General features: G+C 34.1%; 2 protein-coding genes across 2 annotated transcripts; one reads left to right on the plus strand and one right to left on the minus strand.

The window, feature by feature from the left end:
• Nucleotides 1-5,270: 5,270 nt before the first annotated feature.
• LOC140989601 (protein MEI2-like 6) lies at nt 5,271-6,089 on the plus strand. Its single transcript, XM_073458878.1, has 3 exons — nt 5,271-5,353; nt 5,443-5,605; nt 5,689-6,089. The coding sequence occupies exons 1-3, from the start codon at nt 5,277-5,279 to the stop codon at nt 5,851-5,853; spliced, it is 405 nt and encodes a 134-aa protein (XP_073314979.1). The 5' UTR covers nt 5,271-5,276; the 3' UTR covers nt 5,854-6,089.
• Nucleotides 6,090-6,357: 268 nt separating this feature from the next.
• Nucleotides 6,358-12,286, minus strand: LOC140990298 (mitogen-activated protein kinase homolog MMK1-like). The gene is made up of 6 exons (XM_073459913.1): nt 12,048-12,286; nt 11,823-11,952; nt 8,878-9,015; nt 7,738-8,070; nt 6,988-7,168; nt 6,358-6,729 (listed from the first exon to the last, which is right to left on the minus strand). The coding sequence occupies exons 1-6, from the start codon at nt 12,254-12,256 to the stop codon at nt 6,554-6,556; spliced, it is 1,167 nt and encodes a 388-aa protein (XP_073316014.1). The 5' UTR covers nt 12,257-12,286; the 3' UTR covers nt 6,358-6,553.
• Nucleotides 12,287-22,397: the final 10,111 nt, after the last annotated feature.

Genomic DNA, 22,397 nt, shown 5'->3' on the forward strand with positions numbered 1-22,397 from the left:
TGGGACATTAATAATCAAATTCTACGACTTGTTCAAATGTTTTAAAACTCACAATATTATTTATGTATCCGATATTCATCTACCCAACTAAACAAATCCCTGAGAGAGAGAGAGTAGTGTTTGAGGTCAGAGTTTTTGCAGTGGTCAGGGTGGATGAGGCCCATCTGGTTGTCTTTTTGACCTTTGGTGCTCTTTTTTATGGGATCTTCTTTCGTCTGTTACCTCAGATCCTACTGTCTCACTCACTCCCCACTGCTTTTTTCCTCGCACAACTCCCCGCCACTGTAATAAATCGACATTATGTTGCGCGCTTTAATCTTCATGATTGGCTTTTGGGATCATTAATTACCCCTAACTAACACATTGGATACATCCAATTTTAAATAAGGACAACGCTACAGGACTATAATCTAGTCAGTTTTATTTATTTAAAAAATTTTGAGGTTAAATATTAAGGATGTCCAGGTAATAAATATCATGGTAATTATATCATTTCTCACTTATTATATCAGATTTAATATTTCATTACATTAATGATTTAATTGTATTTTTCAAAATGGTAGTTGTATTAGTATATTTCTTTCTTGTTACTATCAACGGAGTTTTGAATAGGTTGATTTTGGACCACTAAATCCTTCAAATAAATGTCAATTTCAAATCGGAAAGAGATATATCTACACTTGAGTGATTTCAAAATGAGGTCTTGAATGAGAATTATGGGTTACCATATCTCGCATCTGTTTCTAGTGTAGGTGCATTGTTTCGACTCTTTCACCAAGATGCTAATTACGACATCTAGCAAATTGTGTGTCCACTCCCCTTCGCATGTCTGAAATTTGATAATATTTTTGGATTATGATAATTCACAATTAAATGTGAAAAAAAATGAAATATAAAAAATGTATATGCTAATCTACTTGGGCAATTTTATATCTTGAATTTGTGTCAATATTTTTAAAGCCCATACAGATTACAATCCAAATAGCAATACCAAATGGTCCATTTAAATGGAGTCCATCGGGCTTTCTAATTGGACCCATTCTACAGATAGTAGTATCCATTTACGTCAAATCAGGTACGGACCCATTCTTCAACAGGTAGATGAGATCAGCCCAAATCATATCACCACGTACAAAAGCTTGTTCAGAACTTGATAGCTTATTCAAATGGACCGAAGCCCAGTTAAAGCGAGAAGCAACGAGATGAAAATTATGTTTTTTCTACGAAAAATACATTCTCTATTATCTTAACTGTAATTAATTATTTTTTTTATTTAACTGTTTACCGAAATACTCAATTTTTCTACCAACGCCGTCTGCTCCATTTTTTAGAACAACATCCATTGAGACTATGCGCGTCCTCTTTTTCGCTCTCTGAACTCTTGTTTTGAGAAAACATGGTTTGGCTGATGGAGATTACTCATTTTTATTAATTCCAGCCGAATTTGAAAGGTTTCATTTAGTAGGTTTCCATAACAAGACTCAATCCAATTAAGTATATATGTTCTAAATAGCAATGAAATTGATCATCTTAGGATGTTCAAAAGGGATTTCTAGATATGGGAAAGAGCTTAAACTTGACGGACATATACAATACAATCCGATTTTTTTTTTCAATTCAAACAATAAGTAAAAAAAATCAAACTATAGAAAATTCGGAATGATTATCGTCCATTAAAAAATCATAATTTCAACCAATTTTTTTTTTTGAGATGAAAATAAACGATCATGATTTTCTAAAATTCTTTTCATCTGGCTAGATTTGTTTAAACTCACATTCAGAACACAGCCCAAATATTTATTCGAATGATGTAATTAGCGTGAATTATATTTTATTTTTCACGTTGTCCAATACACATCGACTTATTCGAAAAACATACTTGACCGATACATACAACTGCATCAAAGACATTGAAGTAACCAGCAATCTATCTAGCTATTTATCACGTCTTAAAATTTCTCTAATTCCGAATGTCTATAATCAAAGACAAGAGAGTTTGAAGTATGTGTAGAGTGATAGGACATGCTCTTTATTGCCTTAATAATGAATTGCGCATATATCCTCTAAAGTCCTGTATCTACGCAATTCAAACACCAAATTTTCTTTAAATTCTGGTCAAATAACCATAAATGGTCACTTCGAAAATTATACAAGAAAAGGGGGAAAAAGGCATTTACAGGTCCGAATGAAGTACGAGAGGATGCATATCATCAAACTGCACACATTGCCTTTATTCAACTTCCAAATGCTTAAACTGAAATAGGAAACAGTCAAAAACCTGGGAATGCATGCAGTAACTTTTTATTATCATAAATTCACACACACACATATATATATATTATATAAAAAAAACTATGGGAAACTGATTAACCTATGAGTGAAAGTTGCAGTTTCATGAGATTAACCTTAAAAAATCCTCTTAATTTTTTTATCGACATTTTTGAGTTTATTTTTAAAAAAAAGGCGATGTTTTTTCATTGAGAAGCTTGTTAATTTGCATATGAATTTATAAATGTTGTGTAGTCGTTTCCCAAAAGGCTGGTTATCCGCCGCCAAGATTTCTTGTATTGTCTGGTTGCATTTAATGAAGTGCTATAATTGGATACTACCTAAACCGATCTTCCTAATTGTACAACATCCATTTTACTCCAATATCGTGCCTTGTCTCTTTCACCGAATATATATTTACTATATTATTTTTTAAATAACATATATGATCCATTATTCCACAATATAATACATATTTTTTTATTAATTTTTATACGATAATATATTTAATCAAATTCGAAATTTGAAAAAACTCTCGAAACATGATGATTATATTTTATGTGATTAATATGTGACATGAAGAAGATTTGTTTATGTTACTTTTTGAAGTTTTTATTTATTGTGTGTGTTAAATCATTCAAGATCTTCTGTGAATAATAATAAGCATTACAACATAATATATAATGCTATGTTTTCGAGAAAAAATTTATATATATTAAAAAAAACAGAATGTAACATAGTTATATATAGTAGTAGTAGAACTTAAATTCTTTTATTTATCGAACTATATAAATAAATTTCTGCTATTAACAAAAAATCTTTAGTTTTAAATATCTCTATTACCGACCATTTGGTCAGAGTGGTTTTTTTTTAATATTAAATTTTAAATTTTGTAATTTTTTAGATTGTTTTTTTGGTTAAAAAAAATATATATTGTACAAACAATGCGAATGTGAGAGTATTAATTAGTACTAGTGTATCGACGTATATATATTTAAATGAAGATCAAAATGTAATAATAAGAAATAGTGAAAGATTACACTGTATTTTTTATATATAAATTAAAAAATAAATAAAAAATAGAGAAAAAAAGAGCAAAGTAAGATTTGAACTTAGAACTCTATACTTAAGAACAAAAAGTCCAATCTATTAAACTACATATGATTTACGTTAAAATTTTAACATTTTATTATTATATATAATTATTAAAATAAACTATTACATAAAAAATTAGTTATTTTAAAATTCTCGAATTTAATAATATAATATAGATTATTATATTTAATTATTAAGACAAAATATGATACTAAAAATTAATTACTTTAAAATTTTCAAATTTAATAATATTTTATAGATATATAAATATTAAGGTCGGTTTCTTTCAGGCTGCGCCATTTTTCTTTCTCCTGCACCTTGATTCGACCATGTGCGTCAGACTCCCAAAACCTCTGAACCCTAACGCAGAAGCATGGAGTCCAAAGCAAATCGCTCCGCCAGCTAGTCTGCAACCGGCGATTCCCGTGTTTCCTTACCCTGCTGCAATTGCCACTTATAATCCGAGTTACTCTATATACAAAATGAGCCAACCGTATTACCTGACACTCACAAGTTCTCGCATCTTTTTTCCGGCGGGAAATGGGTGTTTGAAACCCACGTCCGATGGTGGAGCAGAGATTAGTATTCCACAGAAGAATTCGAAAAGCCAGAATGCGAAGAATGCGAGGAAGGCGGATGGTCCTACTCCACTCGACGGTTTCAAGAAGGGCGTCCGAAGACATTTCCCCCCTCGGTTCCGAAGGCCAGTGAGGTCCGTTTATGTGGACAAGAATCTACCCAATCTATGCTGGAGGCCCAGAAAGTTGGCTGAGGCTGACAACGAGGCCGCCGTCGACGCTGGTACTACTGACTTTCCTCCGCCGCGTGTTTCGCTTCCCATGGCTCCGTTAAGTGGTCAGGGAATTTCACCTTCATGTAACACTACTGTGATGATAAAGAACATTCCTAATCGGTTAAGGTACCAATTTTCTAGATGTAAGATCTTTTTCAATATGGTCTCATTTTTATTTCGGTTCCAAATTTCAGGCTTTAGTTCGATGTCTTTGTTTGTGTAGCTATTTCAATCATATTTCCGAGTCTGAAGTTTCATGGAACATGTAAACAATACCCTGGCATCATTTCACCAACATGCAGCATCACGTGAGTAATATCCGGAAATATGAATTAAAATTACAATAGAAACGAAGATGGTGAAATGAGATTGAAAATATATAATTTAAATTTAAAGGATCATAAAAAATTGAAAGCCAACTCACACTACCAATATGACAAATTTTCCTTGAAGGTTTCATTTTTTTTCTTTTTCTTTTTTTTAATATTAATTATTGTCTTTTTCATTGCCAATATGAAAATATAGTAGGTACTCAAGTAATTTTGCTGTTAACGCAGCATGCATTAAGTGTCATGTCATTGGATTTTTCCAGATTTAATGGTCGGCTAGGCATTAGATAATGATGATAAATCTTTATATATATATATATTTATATATAACATGAATGCATATCAAAATTTATCATCTGCATTTTTCATAAAATAACGAGATAGTGTTGATTGGAGCTTTTTTATTTCTCTGGATGGGGAGTTTTTGAACCAGTTGGATGTTAATATGTCCACTCCCGTAGCATAAAAAAGGACTGCATGTTTTCTCCTCTGATTCTCTGATCCTGTTCCACTAACTATGTCTGCGCGTTTGGGATTTTTATTTGTCCTGGAACTGAACAGACTGTTGAGAAAAAACAAATCTTTTCAACTTTCATCCTTTATGCTTCTATCGCATTTAATGCATTAAAGACATGTTTAAATCTTCATTCATATATGCATCGACATACATGGCATATGTTTCTGCATTAAATGTTGTAATCATTTAGTACACTTTCTCATGCAAATATAATGAAACAATTATGAGCTTCTTTATTTGATTTTTGAATGATTCATTTTCCAGAAGGGATGATATGCTAAAGTTTCTGGATGGTTACTGCTGTGCATACTCTTTGGAGTATGATTTTCTGTATTTACCCATGGATTTTAGGTAATTTACCCAGACTGTCTCGTAGGTAATTAATGTCAAATATTTCAGAGTACTAATTCCATTTGTTTTGAATCAATAATAAATTGTAGAAAGAAGGGTAACTTGGGATATGCATTTGTTAACTTTACGACTGCCATTGCTGCGAACAAGTTCAAGAAAATTCTGCAAAATTTCAAGTGGGAAACCGTCAAGAGTGACAGCGGGTCTTTTATATCCAAGAAAATTTGTGAAATCACTTGGGCAAGAATCCAGGTAAAATTTCTGCTTTCCAAAGAGAATCTTTCTTTTTTTTTTTCAAATTCTTTTCGTTCTGATTTTATTTGTTGTTTTCTTAGGGCAAAGAAGTCTATACGAGAAGATTTAAAAACTCCGAATTTGCTTGTCGCGAATTGGATTTTCTGCCAGTAGTTCTCGATCCACCTCGAAATGGGTCCGATCCAAATCCTTGCCCGCCACTGGTTCTTGGAAATATACACCTTCAACGCCGGTTTTCGAGCTAGAACTACTGATACTGATAATTCCGTACCAGGTTGTGTGTTGTAGGCGCTGTGGGTTGTACGATGTATATTAGTTCAGGATTATGTCCAAGAATTCTAGGTTTTCTTTTTACTTTTTCACATCTCAAAGATTATACTGCACATGTGCAGTTAATCTGGATATTTTGCGTGTTGGTGGGGTTGAAATTTCTTGACATAAAGGGGGAGGCCTGTGTTTTCATTCTCCCCCTAGGATTTATGGTTTCTTGATAAACTGGGGTGAAATGGAAACATGGGTTTATTTTAATTTGATTTGATATACGTTGTACTTTGATTAATGAGAGTTTTATGGAATGTGATCTATCCCACCTTTAAAACTCATTATCTTTTAGATTTCTATTTGGAGAGACTCATTTGACAGAAGAACTTACCTAATCATTCATTATAAAATGGAGGACAATTTATTTATAAATGCCATTTATCAGAAAATGTTTTGATTAGGCAGGCAACCTAATAAACCCAGAAGAGTATATAGAAGTTTCGAATGTATCCGACTTTTATTATTTCTCAAATGTATTTATTGCCAAGGAGTTGCCTGTACTTAAGCCATCCGGGCTTCGGATGAACTAATATATGAACACGAAATTCATAGGCATCGCAAGAATGGCGTTGACATTACTTGCAAAACATGTGAATCGCGGATTGTTTTGCAAGGAATAGTTGTTTAGATGTTCTGATACCCTGGATTGCATGCAATCGACTCCTGGTAGATCATATCCTTTATCTGCTCTTCATGCAAGTCTTTCTGCTCGAAGTCGTCGTCAAAGGGCTTTAAGCAAACAGGCTCGTCATTGATGTCATGTAGAGACTCCAAGTATGGATGTTCCAAAGCATTTTCAACTGAAACCCGAAACACACACACACATGTCACAAAAATTTGATTAAATTGACAATTTGAGGTGATCCAGGCCAATCTCTGATAAAGAACTATATCATAGGATACCGCTCTCCCAAATTTAAAGAGAGGGTATGTGAAACAACAGAAAAATGATGTCACTTTATATCTGGATCAAGGAATGCAGCTCAGGCAAGCGCACAATTCCAGAGAAGAGGACTCTGTCAGAACTTCAATTTCTCACAGAGGAGAGAGTTCCATACCTGTAATCCTTCGTCCAGGATCAAATGCCAGCATCTTCTCCACGAGATCGAGAGCAAGCGGGGATACATGAGGAAACTTTTCAGTAAATGATTGACGTTGATATGGTGGTAGTTGCCTGATGTATTTCTTCCCGTTTTCATGCAGGAATTCCAGATCGTCCTCTGAAGGGGTGCCAATCAGCTGAAAAGCAAGGAAGTTCCATATTAACGCTGGGACATGGTATCGTGTTCGTAGCAGTGCAATACATCAAATGAACCAGTAAGGGAAACCATGTTCTGGACGATATGAGGCATCATGGATATAATGAAGAATGGGGACATTTCAAATCAAATTGATATTAAGATGCTGCATCCGACAGTGAACAAGCATTAGTATTAGTTTTGAACTATAAATAGACTGTTCACAGCAAACACAATAAATGAAAAGAAAAGAGTGTCATTTGTAATACTATAGAGTTGCAGAATAAACTCAAGAACAAAACTATCGATAGCAAAGTAATTTCCTCAGTCTTCACTCTCGGTATTCAAGTTCAAATAAGACGAACTCAAAACATGTAGATTTGCATCACCATAATCAAGGAGTTGCATCTAATTCCTTTTCTGGAGATTTTTCAGCAAAGGAGAATGTATTTACATGAAGTATTGTCATAATTATTGTTGATATTCTTTTTTAAAAAAATAGAATGATAGAACATTTTAATGTCGTTACCAGAAATTCAAATAGTACAATGCAAACAAAGGCAGACACACCTCCATGAGCAGACGTAACTGATGCACTTGATCTCTTCCAGGAAACAATGGCTTACGATTCACCATTTCCATGAAAATGCAACCCACTGACCACACATCAATGGCCGCAGTATAACCACGTGACTTTAACAAAAGCTCTGGTGCACGGTACCACCTTGTGACAACATATTCTGTCATAAACTCAGTTTCAGACGTAACACGGGCCAATCCAAAATCACATATCTTTAGATCACAATTCCTATTCAATATAAGATTGCTGGGTTTCATGTCCCTGTGCAGAACCTTTGCCGAGTGTATGTACTTCAACCCACGAAGGATCTGATACAAGAAATACTGCACCGACAATATATATGGTTACTCTCATATAATAAATGAAGTGTGAGAAGCATGTTTTGGCAACAAATGGCTAGACACTGGCCCAAACTGATGCAAAAGTCCGTTACAAGATGCAGAATGGCTGTTTATTTACTAACAACATATACATTCCAGTTCATATAGAAGCAATTAAACATATGGAAGAGACCTATTCGACTATGTCGACTCAGCCCACCAATTACACCCAATATAATGGAAAAGGTTGTTTTTTTAGATTCACCTGTTCTTACCTCCTGACATGATCATATTCACAATAGATCTCTCCTCAAAACACTGCGTCAACTCCGCCCTAATAACTCAACATTAAATTATGTTGGGAAAGCATTATAACCATATATTACAACATCAACCCACACCTAAATCGTGTTACCTGACAACTTTATCCTTCATAAGTGTCACAAGCAGATATGTTCATCAGTTATCTGGTTGTCATATAACGACCGTGTTTTTTGAACATGAGAAAGCATACCACTACAATGATGTAATCATGCCCACACTACTTGCATCATCTTGTCAAATGCTTCTCCATTGACATCAAGTTTTTTAAAATTAAGAAAAGACAACGTCCACCTGAATCAAGCCAGTGTCAATCACAACAATAATTTATAGGTAGTGCAGATAAATCATGAAACATAAAAGGCCTGGCCAGTTTGATACAGATCAACAGAGAAAATTTCATTGTAGGGCACAAAGACCCTGACTTATACACTCAAGATGCAGCGACTTAGTCCTCTTAATATTTCAAGACAGTGCTTTAGAACAAACCTGGCGATGCTCCTCTGACAAGATTTGATTAGAATGGATAATTTGATGGAGATCAGTGTCCACAAGTTCATACACAATATAAACATCATTAAATGTTTCTCTCTGCGGGGGTGGAATTATATCTCTAATCGCCACAATCTGCGACATATAAATTCGCATAATTACCATATGGCTTGTGTTCTAATGAATAAATAATTGTGCCTTAAATTCTCAATGTCGATAATATTATGAAGATGCAGGTGTCATTATTAAACGCGCTGAATGTAGATTGCACGAATAAGATAGCACGTGATGGTGGTACGAATATTTCACCAATCGTATCCCCCTACATTTTTTTAAAAAAAACTTAACGGTTATTTTGGACCCAAGGCAAGTTCACAGTCGACTAAGACTATATAATTTCTGAATTCATTTATTGTTCCGAGGCTACAAAACAAAAAAATGCTAGAAAAAAGTAAAAATGGTTCTCTAAAGTATAAGAGGACAGAGTAGCATAAAATTTTACTTAATTTGTCAAGACAAGCAACTTCCTTAAGCACTGAGAAACCATGATCCGAAAAACTCCCTTAAGCTCCAAGAAACCACAAACACACTCGGTAAAGCTCGTGATCACCCTCTTAAATGATGTAACCAAATAAGAAATACTCTATAACACTTTTTAGTTCATTGCAAAATAGTACAAGCTACAACTGAACTCTGAAATGCGGGGTCAGTGCCCCCTCCCCCCAAATAAAGCACAATAAAAGTAAAAAGGAAAGAAATATCAACAACATTTCACGCATTTATTTTGTTTAATAGTCACCTTATATAAACTATATGTATTCACACTTGGACAAAAAAAAAATCGATGCGTAAATGACACAATACAAAGTTATTTTTGTTAGCAACCAAATGGATCTTCCAATGTATAATTCTATGAGAATTAAATGACTTTGGCAACCATAACCTACCTGGTCATCATTTTATTCTCTTTCAGCCACAATAAGGTACAAAATGATTAAAAGAAGAGTTAGCCTTGGAGAGACACACATGCATTAGGCTTTTGCATTAGCCTCAGAGAGACACACATGCATTAGATCACCCTTCTCGAAATTTAGAGACGTTTGTTTAATCATGCATTAGGAACGATTTCACAATTACGTAAATAATCTGATCACAGCTCATTTTTCCAATTTTGATTGATGTGGATCATGAATAAGTAATAATTAATATCTGATCAAATCAATTCTTCCACCCAAAAAATTCTGTGTTCCAACTGTCTCGGATGACACTTGATTTTCTGTCTATTTCGCATAGAAATAATATGTCCATGTGATATTAATACTAATCATATTCGATGTAAGACATATAAAAAATTCACAAGAAAGGATGACTCCAATTGTAAATTGTAAGTTCTTAAAATATGCAAGTTGAATAGTAAGAAAAAAATTGCATATGGTCATCAATTCGTGCGAAAATAATGAAGTCCGTAAACAGCGTGAACTCTACATGAGATTCGGATTCCCATTCAAAATTAGCACTATATTAACACCTTAGGTATTTGCTGTGTAATTTTCAATTTACTTAATGTTGAAGGCCGAGATTTTAGACCTATTAGTTCATTTGCATAACATACGAATTGCCAATTAAAACAAGATCTCTGTTGTGTAAAGAGTAAAATTTTAGAGTTTGTATTTATATAAAATCTGCTATTATCATGTGTTTTAATGTTTGCAAGTCAGACTAACTCAAATAAATCACACGGTGCCATTTTTCGAGTTTCCTCCCCGCTGTCAAATACGACCTTTACTCTCGTGTGAAATAATCATTGAAATTGAGAGATAGAAGGAAAAAAAAAGCTGATATCTCCTATATATGTCCTGCGTGAAACTAATAGTCAGACCATGAATTTAAATACAAATAATGTACAACCACTTTTCTATATCTGGTAATCAGGAAACATTATTCAAATAAGGATCCAGGGCATTGTTTTAAAACAATTACCAACTCAAACTAGCATTCAATCAGTGCAATAAAAAATAGTAATTTTCACCCTCTCAACCAAATTTTCCAGTTCAATTTGTAATTAACATTAGGCATCCAAATTCTTAGATGACTCTATAAAACCTCTAATTTCCTCGCGATACATGTTTGATGATAGAATATTACTTTAGGAAGAAAATATCAAATCGAAAAACTTGAATGAATAAAATCAATATTTTTCCTCGATAGAACTATAAGTAGAATCATTCCCCAGAAAACTACTTTCCCTTGAATGCATACACATCAAACAGTTTCACAACAATTCCATTTCCTATTTTATCGAAATGATCGCAATAGAATATTAAATCACACACTTATTCGCGATCCATACGCGAAGGAATCTATTTGATGGTTAACCAAGGCATTTAATTTACTCCTTCAATCACAGGAAAAAACAAAAAAAAAACTATAACTGATCGAGTGGAACAAGGTCCCAACTTTCGGCTCTCGCTCACTACCAATTGCACCATTCTTGGTATATTCTAACAGGGCTTAATAATCAATCAGATATAATGTACCTAAACAGAACAAAATAATTGAAAGACTGAATTTTGAGAAGCCTTAAAAATGTCATACTCGATCCAGCCAACAAATATACAAACAACCGTCAGAAATTTGCAGTTTCTTCAACCTTACAAAAATGTTCATCTTCTTTTTATACAGATTAACTGATGACCCATTAAAGTAGACAAAGAAAGATTAAATCTTGTAATTAAAAAAAGAAAAAAGAAAGAAAGATTAAATAAAAACTTGATAAATCCACGAAAATACTGGAGTCAACAAAATAAAGAATAAATGACTTCCTGATCCACAATTCGCTATCAGTAAGAAGTCAAGGAGAATGATCTTTAATATAAAAATAGCTACGTACAATGCACATGCCAAACGCAAACATTTTTACGCATAGAAATAATTCCACTGACGTTTTCATGCTCCAAGTGCCGAAGAATCTTGATCTCACGTAGAGTCCGCTTCGCATCGATTTTATTAGCAAAAGCATTCGCTATCTTCTTTATAGCCACCAGCTGGTTCGTCTCCGAATTCAAAGCCGAGCTTACGCACCCAAAGAACAAAATTCAGCATTTCATTAATGATGGAAAAAATACAGCGCGTAGTTATTTTAGCAGAAGAAGCCAAAAAAATATTACCAGACGACCCCGTATGCCCCTTTACCGATGGGTGCTACAGGGGGCTTGTACTTAGCGGTGACCTCGAAGAAGTTACCGAAGATGTTATAGTGAACGAATCTACCGCCATGGGTAGGTGTACGCGGTGTGCTTTCGATGGTGGGCGATGGAGGAGGTGGCGGCTCCTCGGCCGGCACCGGGGTCTCCGGAGGCTGCGGGTCACTGTTCATTTCTGTTGATTCTTGTTAGTAACTGTACAACAAAACGAAACACACGAGTGTATCTATTTCTCCCTCCCCCCTCATTTTGTGCCTGTGTGTATGCGTGTATCTATTTGTGGGGCCCACTTCATTCTTTTTTGGGAAAATTAGCATCCAGTACTCGGCCGGCGATTTTTTTTGTGTTTTCCTGGGTACTTTTTTAGTACCACATTTCCACATGAAGTGTACCACATTTTGTATGACATAGTACCACAATTTTGTGGTAGGGAGTAAACCCAAAGAAATATTTTGATTGAGGATTTTTCATCAATTTTTCATTTTTTTTAAAAAAAATCAAATTTAGAATTTTCTTTTTTAAAGGAAAAATTTCGATTTTACGAATTGCTGTTGAAAGATTTTGTTAATATATAACAAATTTTTGTCGGATGCCTCACACTCTAAAATTAAAATAACAGTAATGTTTATTATATTTTTTCAAGTCAAAAAAATGCATATATATATATATATATATATATAATAATTTATATATTTATGCATAATAATTAATTAATAGATGAGAAAATCCAACGGGAATGCGGCTGCGCTGTCCCAATGTGTACATATAGATTTGTTATGCCCCACTCAGGTGACGGGGCACGGGCCGCGCAGCTATATTTATTCTTACAAATATACGATGCCTAAATAACCGAATAATTAATTCTTTCAATGATTAAATATAAACTAGTTATTCTGCATACACAATACTTGTGTGTACAGTCTTTTTTATTATTATCGATGAAATAAAGTGAAATTTGAAAAATTATGGAGGGACTAAATTGATATTTGAATTTTTGAAATAAAAAAAATAAAAATAAAAGTGTGTGTTGAAATTAAAAAACAAAAAACAAAAGTGCAATATTAGTATCATGTAAGGATAAAGTTGGAAGAAAAAGTTGTTGTCCTTCCTAAGTGGTTACTATCATGTCCTCAATTTTAATAAAATAGAATAAATATAAATGTAGAGGAAAAATATATAATTAACTAATGACCACCTAGACAATGATCTTTGTCAATATTCATAAAACCACTAAATAATAAAATATTGGCCACCCATTTATATTTTCAAAGGATAATTGTGATTTTAATGCGGGAAATTGGCCTTCAGTCCCCAGCCGTCGTTTTTTTTGTGTTCAGTTCCTGGGTACTTTTTTAGTAGCACATTTCCACATGAAGTGTACCACAATTTGTATGACATAGTACCACAATTTTGTGAGTAGGGAGTAAACCCAAAGAAATGTTTTGATTGGGGATTTTTCACCAACTTCCCCATTTTAATGCGCTTTATTAGACTTTAATCATGTAATTTTTCAATGTCTATTTTTCATCTTATTAAGATTAATATTTTTGCACGGTTGTGGACCTTTTTCCACCCGACAAATTTAACAACAACAACAACGTAAATTTTGATTTATATAAGATTAAACATAATATTATATTTCAAAATCTTAAAAATATGGTGATGGCATAAATATAATTTATCAATGAATTACTCCGAATAGGCTCATAAATTATAATTCACAAATTTAGCAAGATTCGGGAAATATCTATAATTTCATTTAGTAAACCTGAATCTTTTTATATATCAACCAATATCAGGCGATGGCATTCGATTCAAGATTATAATGGCAACCCGTTTAATGGAGTCAGAACCAGGGAAAAGGTGACTTCTTAAAAATAATTATTTTATATATTTTTTCCGGGTAAAATTATAATACATCTTTTCACATAGAATATTTGGTGGAAAAGTTCATTTGAAGATTAATTTGGTTAAACTCTTAACAGCATACATATTGATGCGTGTTGTAAACAAACAATATTCGCAACGTGTATTTTATGCACATCGTCGTTTATATAAGGTCGTTCATAGGTGTACGTCGTTGAAAGTAATATCTACATTGTAATACACGTTGTTTTTTGTAAAATGCGACGATATCAACGACGCATGTATCCACAACATGTTTTCAATGAACACTATTGATTCCACGCTGCGAAAAGTTGATTGTGTGTAGTGACGTATATATATGATATAAACGAGCGAACAAATATTGGTGGGGGAAATGAATAGGAGGAGATGATGTATGTGTAGTTTATGCAGGTTCAATCTTAGAAACCATATGATTTCTCCAAAGAAAATTTGATAACTTATAAAAATATTTTTAAATTGCAAAGTCAAACAAAAGTTAATTACGATATCGAAAATTTAAAGGGAAAACTATAATAAAAGAAGTGTCTGATTAATTATTAATCACAAATATGGTATTCCATATTTCCCAAAGTCACTGGTTAAAATAATAAAATCTGTGGGCAACCAAACTGTACTCTACTTGAAGTTCAAAATAAAATAGTAAAACAATAAACAAATCATGTTTGCAAAATCGAATGACCCAGGAGGAATATCCCAAGTAAATAATATAAAGTATATATATTGGATAAACCTACCAACCAACATGTTGTTATATTTTTATTTAATAATTATTTATTTATTTCGCATTGGGGTTTATGCCTCACAAGTCACAATCCATATTATTATCATTTAAATTATAATTAATTAAAAAAAAAAGTGAAAGCTCGTATTAGATCGAGATGCATCTAATTATAAATAATGTGATTATTTATTATATTAAAAAGGTATATATTATGATGGATATTTATTTTCTCTTTACGATCCCCATTCTTGGAGTTATTAAAAAAGTCAATTATAAGATTACTGAATCATTTGAAATATAAAAGATTAATGATAAGGTTAATGACGTAGATATATAGGTTGATATATTATTTTATAATAAGATATGTTAGGAAAATTGCTAAAACCAGTAGCGTAAAAACAAACTTGTAGAGATAAAGTAATAACCGAAACAAGTGTGATGTTTACAGTATGACTATTATGTAAAAGAAAACAAAACCAAACCGAGGCCTGTAGCATGTACAGTTTCCTTAAAACAGATTCGCCCTCTCCGGTATGTGCTTCGAGGTTTCAGCGGACGTCTGTTTCCCAGGATACAACGGAACAACCAGCAGTGACTTAGCACGAGACACTACTACGGCGAACTGAAAACGTACCTTTACTTTATCACCGAGATTTTACGAGAGGCCAAATGGAAAGATAACAATATGTAATGCAAGAGAGAGCTTGAAAGAGAGAAAATTTCATGTACTTGAAATGAGGAAATGAACCCACTATTTATAAGCCCCAAAATGCACACCAAGAGTCATGGAAGATTAATTAACTCAATTAATCTTCCCATTAACTCAAGAATATGAAGAGTCAAAACTCTTCAATTAACTCAAGAATGTGGAGAGCCAAAAGACACTCCCACATTCATGAGACACAATTTTTTATTCAACCTTTAAATTTTTATTAAAATTTCCAACAGTCCCCCACATGAATGAAAATTGATACAAATCTTGGTGACAAAGTTCTACAGTTGAATCCTGCATAGGATAGGTAGGTGTTACCCTTTGAACCTTCCCTCATGAAATATATTTGCTTTACTAGCTGACCAGTAGATATGATGTCCTTGAACTGTTCTGCCGTTTATGTAAATTAAGATATACTTCACACAAGATTCTCCCTGATACTATTCAGTTCTCATGATTGTGTTCGTTTTGGCCATGAACACACGCCTGGTTCTGCAAGAGGGTCTAGAATTGAGCCCTGCAATTCCTTCGAAGCGGCCCCACTTCTCTCTCACATAGGTGATTCTGTATTGCTTCTTATCAGAATCATTAAAAGCCGTAAGCTTATCCTCAACATTCACTGTTTTATAATAGGAACGGACTAGGGATAACCCCCACAGTGATCTACCAAATCAGTGCGATTAGGTTTTCCCATTAAACCTAGTTCTTTGGATCTCCAGTCAGCGTAGGTTGGGTTTTCCTTCACACCAATTTATTCTATAGGCTTGAGCCCTATTCCCCTTGACATTTTCGCAACTAACTCTCTGTTTAACCCTTTTGTTAGCGGATCCGCTATATTATCCTTTGACTTTACATAGTCAACAGATATAACTCCAGTTGAGAGTAGTTGTCTAATGGTATTATGTCTACGACGTATATGCCTAGACTTACCATTATACATATTATTTTGTGCCCTTCCAATCGCAGATTGGCTATCACAATGTATGCATATAGCCGGCACAGGTTTTTCCCATCCTGGAACATCTTCTAAAAAATGACGCAGCCATTCAGCCTCTTCACCACACTTGTCAAGAGCTATAAACTCAGATTCCATCGTGGATCTGGCTATTACAGTTTGTTTAGAAGATTTCCACGCAATTGCTGCACCTCCTAAAGTGAATACAAATCCACTTGTAGATTTTGAGTCTTTCATATCAGATATCCAATTTGCATCACTGTATCCTTCAATAACAGCAGGATATCTGGTATAGTGCAGCCCATGATCGCGAGTGTACCTTAAGTATCTTAGCAATCTGATAATTGCTTTCCAGTGTTCAACTCCTGGATTACTCGTGAATCTACTCAATTTGCTTACTGCATAAGCTATGTCTGGTCTTGTACAACTCATTAAGTACATCAGACTTCCAATGACTCGAGAGTATTCTAATTGAGACATAGTCTCACCTCGATTCTTTGATAGATGCTGACTTGTGTCTATCGGGGTTCTAGCCAATGCAGAGTCATCATTATTGAATTTCTCAAGTATTTTGTCAACATAATGTGACTGACTTAGGACTAGCCCTTCTGATGTTCTATGAATTTTAATTCCAAGGATTACGTCGGCTAAGCCCAAATCTTTCATGTCAAATCTTGAGTTCAATAACCTCTTTGTGGATTTAATCATCTTATCATTACTACCAATGATAAGTATGTCATCCACGTAAAGACATAAAATGACATATCCAACTTCAGTGTTCTTTATGTATACACATTTGTCACATTCACTGAATTTAAATCCACTTTCTATCATGGCTTTATCAAATTTTTCGTGCCATTGCTTTGGTGCTTGTTTTAAGCCATACAGAGACTTCACCAATTTACATACCTTATTTTCTTGCCCAATCGCAGAAAATCCCTCAGGTTGTTCCATGTAAATTTCCTCTTCTAAATCTCCATTTAGAAAAGCTGTCTTTACGTCCATTTGGTGTACTTCAAGATTCCGTAAGGCGGCAATCGCAAGTATCACACGAATAGAGGTTATTCTCGATACAGGAGAATATGTGTCAAAGTAATCAAGCCCTTCACGTTGATGGTAACCTTTAATTACCAATCTAGCTTTATACTTATCTATGGTTCCATCTGATTTCATTTTCCTTTTGAAAACCCATTTACAGCCTAGCGGTTTGCTTCCCGGAGGAAGATTTACTAATTCCCACGTATGGTTTTGTAAAATGGATTCCATTTCGGAATTGATAGCCTCTTTCCATAGAGGTCCCTCAGATGAACTTATTGCTTCCTTGAAGCTTTGAGGTTCACTTTCCATCATGAAAGTGATGAAATCCGGACCAAAGGATTTCTCTGTCCTAGCTCTCTTACTACGTCTAGGTTCAATATCTTGATCAAGCTCTTGTTCTTTATCAATTGTCTCATACAATCTTTTGGATGAACTTGGTTCTTCCTTAGATTTGTATGGAAACATGTGTTCAAAGAACGAAGCATTTCTTGATTCCATTATCGTATTCTTGTGAATATCAGGTATTTGAGATTCATGTACAAGAAAACGATACGCACTACTGTTTTGAGCATATCCAATGAAAATGCAATCCACAGTTTTTGGTCCTATCTTTACTTTCTTTGGTGTGGGTACTGCTACCTTGGCAAGACACCCCCACACTCGCAAGTATTGGTAGGAAGGACTTCTACCTTTCCATAACTCATATGGACTTTTATCTTGCTTCTTTCGGGGCACCTTATTTAAAAGGTAATTTGCTGTTAAAACAGCTTCTCCCCACATGTTCTGTGGTAAACCAGAACTTAATAACAACGCATTCATCATTTCTTTCAGGGTGCGATTCTTTCTCTCTGCAATGCCATTTTGCTGAGGAGAATAAGGTGCAGTTCTTTCGTGTTTGATACCATGTTGAGCACAAAACTCAGCAAATGGTGATTCATATTCACCTCCACGATCACTTCTTAGCACCTTAATTTTATTGCTAAGTTGATTTTCAACTTCACTCTTATATTGGACAAATTTGTCAATAGCTTCATCCTTACTTTTGAGGAGATACACATAACAAAATTTTGTGCTATCGTCAACAAAAGTAATGAAATATTTATTTCCACCACGAGTTTGTACACCTTTTAAATCACATACATCACTGTGAATTATATCAAGTGGTTCACTATTTCTTTCAATAGTTCGAAAAGATGATCTCTTTAGTTTTGCCTCAACACAGGTTTCACATTTGTGTTGTTTATCAATTTGGAATGCAGGAATGCTTTTCATGTTAATTAGTCTACGAATTGTATCATAATTAACGTGTCCAAGTCTACCATGCCATAAACAAGAAGACTCAAGCAAGTAAGCAAATGCATTAACTTTATTCATCACAGGCTTAATAGCCATCACATTGAGTTTGAATAAACCATTACAAACATACCCTTTGCCAACAAACATTCCACTTTTCGACAAAACCACCTTATCTGACTCGAATACAATGCGGAAACCATGCTTGTTAAGAAGCGACCCTGACACCAAGTTCTTGCGGATGTCAGGCACAAACAGCACATTGTTCAAAGTCAGTTCTTTTCTAGATGTCATCTTTAGGATAAATTTCCCTTCACCCTTGATCTCCGAAGTGGCGGAATTTCCCATGAATAACTTTTCCCCATTCATAGATTCCTCAAGAGTAGCAAACATCTCCTTGTCGGAGCAAACATGGCGAGTGGCACCAGTGTTGATCCACCACTCCCTTGGATTAGAACCCACCAGATTAACCTCTGATATTACAGCACAGAGATTCATGTTCGAAACCTCATGAGCAATGTTCTCTACCACATTCGCATCTCGGTTTCTCTTCGGCTTCTTACACTCAGATGCCTTGTGACCCATCCCATCACAATTGTAGCATTTTCCGGAGAACTTTTTCTTCGAAATGCCTCCCTTGGATCCCATGTTCAACCTTTTGTTGGAAGAGGAAAATGTTCTCTTTTTCGAGCTTTGACCATGCTCGACAACATTTGCCTTAGCAGCAATAGGAGAAAACAATCGTCTTTCCGAGCTCTTATTGTCTTCCTCGATACGACGTCGAACAATGAGCTCTTCAACATTCATCTCCTTTCGCTTGTGCTTCAAGTAATTTTTGAAATCCTTCCAAGCTGGTGGTAGCTTCTCAACAATAGCGGCCACTTGGAATGATTTGCTCAAAGTCATCCCCTCACCATGAATCTCGTGAAGAATCACTTGGAGTTCTTGAACTTGGCTGATAACCGGCTTTGAATCCACCATTGTAAAGTCCAAAAAACGACCAACAAGAAATTTCTTGGCCCCGGCATCCTCGGTTTTGTACTTTCTGTCAAGAGATTCCCACAGTTCTTTAGCCGTTTTCTTTTCGCAAAACACGTTGTAGAGCGAATCGGCCAATCCGTTTAGTACATAGTTTCGGCATAAGAAATCAGAATGATTCTATGCCTCAACCGCACTAACAGATTCAACATCTCCCTCACCCTCGTTGAGTTTAGGAGCCTCCTCAGTAAGGAATCTTGCCAGGTTCAGCATCGTCAAGTAAAACAGCATCTTCTGCTGCCACCTTTTGAAGTCCACACCAGTGAACTTCTCAGGTTTTTCACCGTGACTGGCTGGAACAGTAACCGCAGCAGCACGTGGGGTACCATGAGGGACAACTTGAGGAGGGACAACATGACCAGTTTCCCTTTGCACACTGGTTTCAGTAGCCATATCTGAAACAACACGTAATGAGTAATCTGTTTTAAGATTGTTAGAAAAATTGCTAAAACCAGTAGCGTAAAAACAAACTTGTAGAGATAAAGTAATAACCGAAACAAGTGTGATGTTTACAGTATGACTATTATGTAAAAGAAAACAAAACCAAACCGAGGCCTGTAGCATGTACAGTTTCCTTAAAACAGATTCGCCCTCTCCGGTATGTGCTTCGAGGTTTCAGCGGACGTCTGTTTCCCAGGATACAACGGAACAACCAGCAGTGACTTAGCACGAGACACTACTACGGCGAACTGAAAACGTACCTTTACTTTATCACCGAGATTTTACGAGAGGCCAAATGGAAAGATAACAATATGTAATGCAAGAGAGAGCTTGAAAGAGAGAAAATTTCATGTACTTGAAATGAGGAAATGAACCCACTATTTATAAGCCCCAAAATGCACACCAAGAGTCATGGAAGATTAATTAACTCAAATAATCTTCCCATTAACTCAAGAATATGAAGAGTCAAAACTCTTCAATTAACTCAAGAATGTGGAGAGCCAAAAGACACTCCCACATTCATGAGACACAATTTTTTATTCAACATTTAAATTTTTATTAAAATTTCCAAAAAGATATGTATAGTTGAGTCCAAATTTATGTTATTTTAATCATGTCTTCCATTATGAGTTAATTTTAATAATATATTGAGCTGTAAAAAATGCAGAGAAACGAAATGTACGGTCGGACTTGGTTTCAAGAAACAAATCTTAAGTAAGAAACCGACACGCAAAAGGAATTATGGATTATTATTATTATTATTTAAACATATAAATGTTTAATTGGCAACTTGAGACAGCCTGGCAAGTGAATTAATACAACTTCTTGATCCATCGATCATACTAATTCAAAGTATACACAACAAATATAATTTGATTCAAAATTATAAGTACAGTTATTGTAGAACTATAATATTCATAACTTTGAAAAAAATGAAAAGTAAACAATTAGATAAAATTCAAATTTCGCACATGTACAATGTATTTGAAAATACGAAGAACGTCGATGTATAGAGTGAGAAAACTTAACTAGACTTCACTCAAAAAGACATATTTTTGCAAAGGAAAGATACATTTGTTAAACAAGTGTTTCAACAACATAGTTAACTTGAGACAATTAGTAATGTCAATTCGTAACTCAGTGTAACAAATTATTATTTTAATTTCGTACCCAAAAAGCATAGTTTACACATGAAATTTGTAGTTAACTGTTACTAAATTTGTCTTATGATGATTTTGATGATATGTTACTATTTTCATTGTGATAAATAAACATAAATTTGTCATTTGGGAGGTGCATTGTAAAAACAAGTGGGTCTAAGGAGTTAAAACAAAAAATTCTGACAAGAACTGCTATACAATTTATATTTGAGAAAGTCTCTCACTGTTTATATTTGTGAGACGAGTCGACTAACCTATAAATAGAATGAAAAATAAGATTTTAAAATTTTTTATGTCTCTGGTTGGGTAGCATAACCGTCTAAAAAATTGACATATGAAATAGTTGCATAAAAAAATCTGTGTTTATATTTGGATGTGGGGAGTGGAGATCATTCTAACCTATTTTGAATTAAAATTTTTTTAACTAAATATTGAAATTACATCAATTTCGGAGATATGAAATTAGCACCAACTGTATCAAAAAAGAGACTAAAATTGTATAAAAACAAATATAGTTGTTTGAAATTGAAATTTGACAATAAAACAAAAAAATAAAAATAAATAAACAATGATAAAAAAATTAAATTCACAATAACCCAAGAAAAATACTATCATGAATATACAATATTCGAACCACAGTCGTCAATATAAATTTCATAAACACGAGAAATATTATTTGAAAGAAAAATCGAATGATATAGAATATTCATTAATTCAATATATCACTAAATGAAATTATATTACAATAAAAATTTTATCATATTAAAAAACAAAAAAAATACACATCAAAATCAAAATCTCCCATACAAAAATTCTGAAAACTATGTTTTATCACAAATCTTGGTTAGTTTAATAAATTATTGAAAATTTGGTCAATTTAATTTTATGTGACTGTTAAATCTTTGAAAATGAATGACATAATATCTGATTTCCCCTCAAAAGAAAAAAAAAAAAAATGAATGACATCCACGGATTACGGGGCGGAACTTGGTAGCCTCTCTTCTGTATAATAATGATTGGAACATCAGATCAGAAACCCCATGTTTCT

The sequence above is a fragment of the Primulina huaijiensis genome, chromosome 12, assembly GCF_012295235.1.
Source record: "Primulina huaijiensis isolate GDHJ02 chromosome 12, ASM1229523v2, whole genome shotgun sequence".
NCBI lineage: Eukaryota > Viridiplantae > Streptophyta > Magnoliopsida > Lamiales > Gesneriaceae > Primulina > Primulina huaijiensis.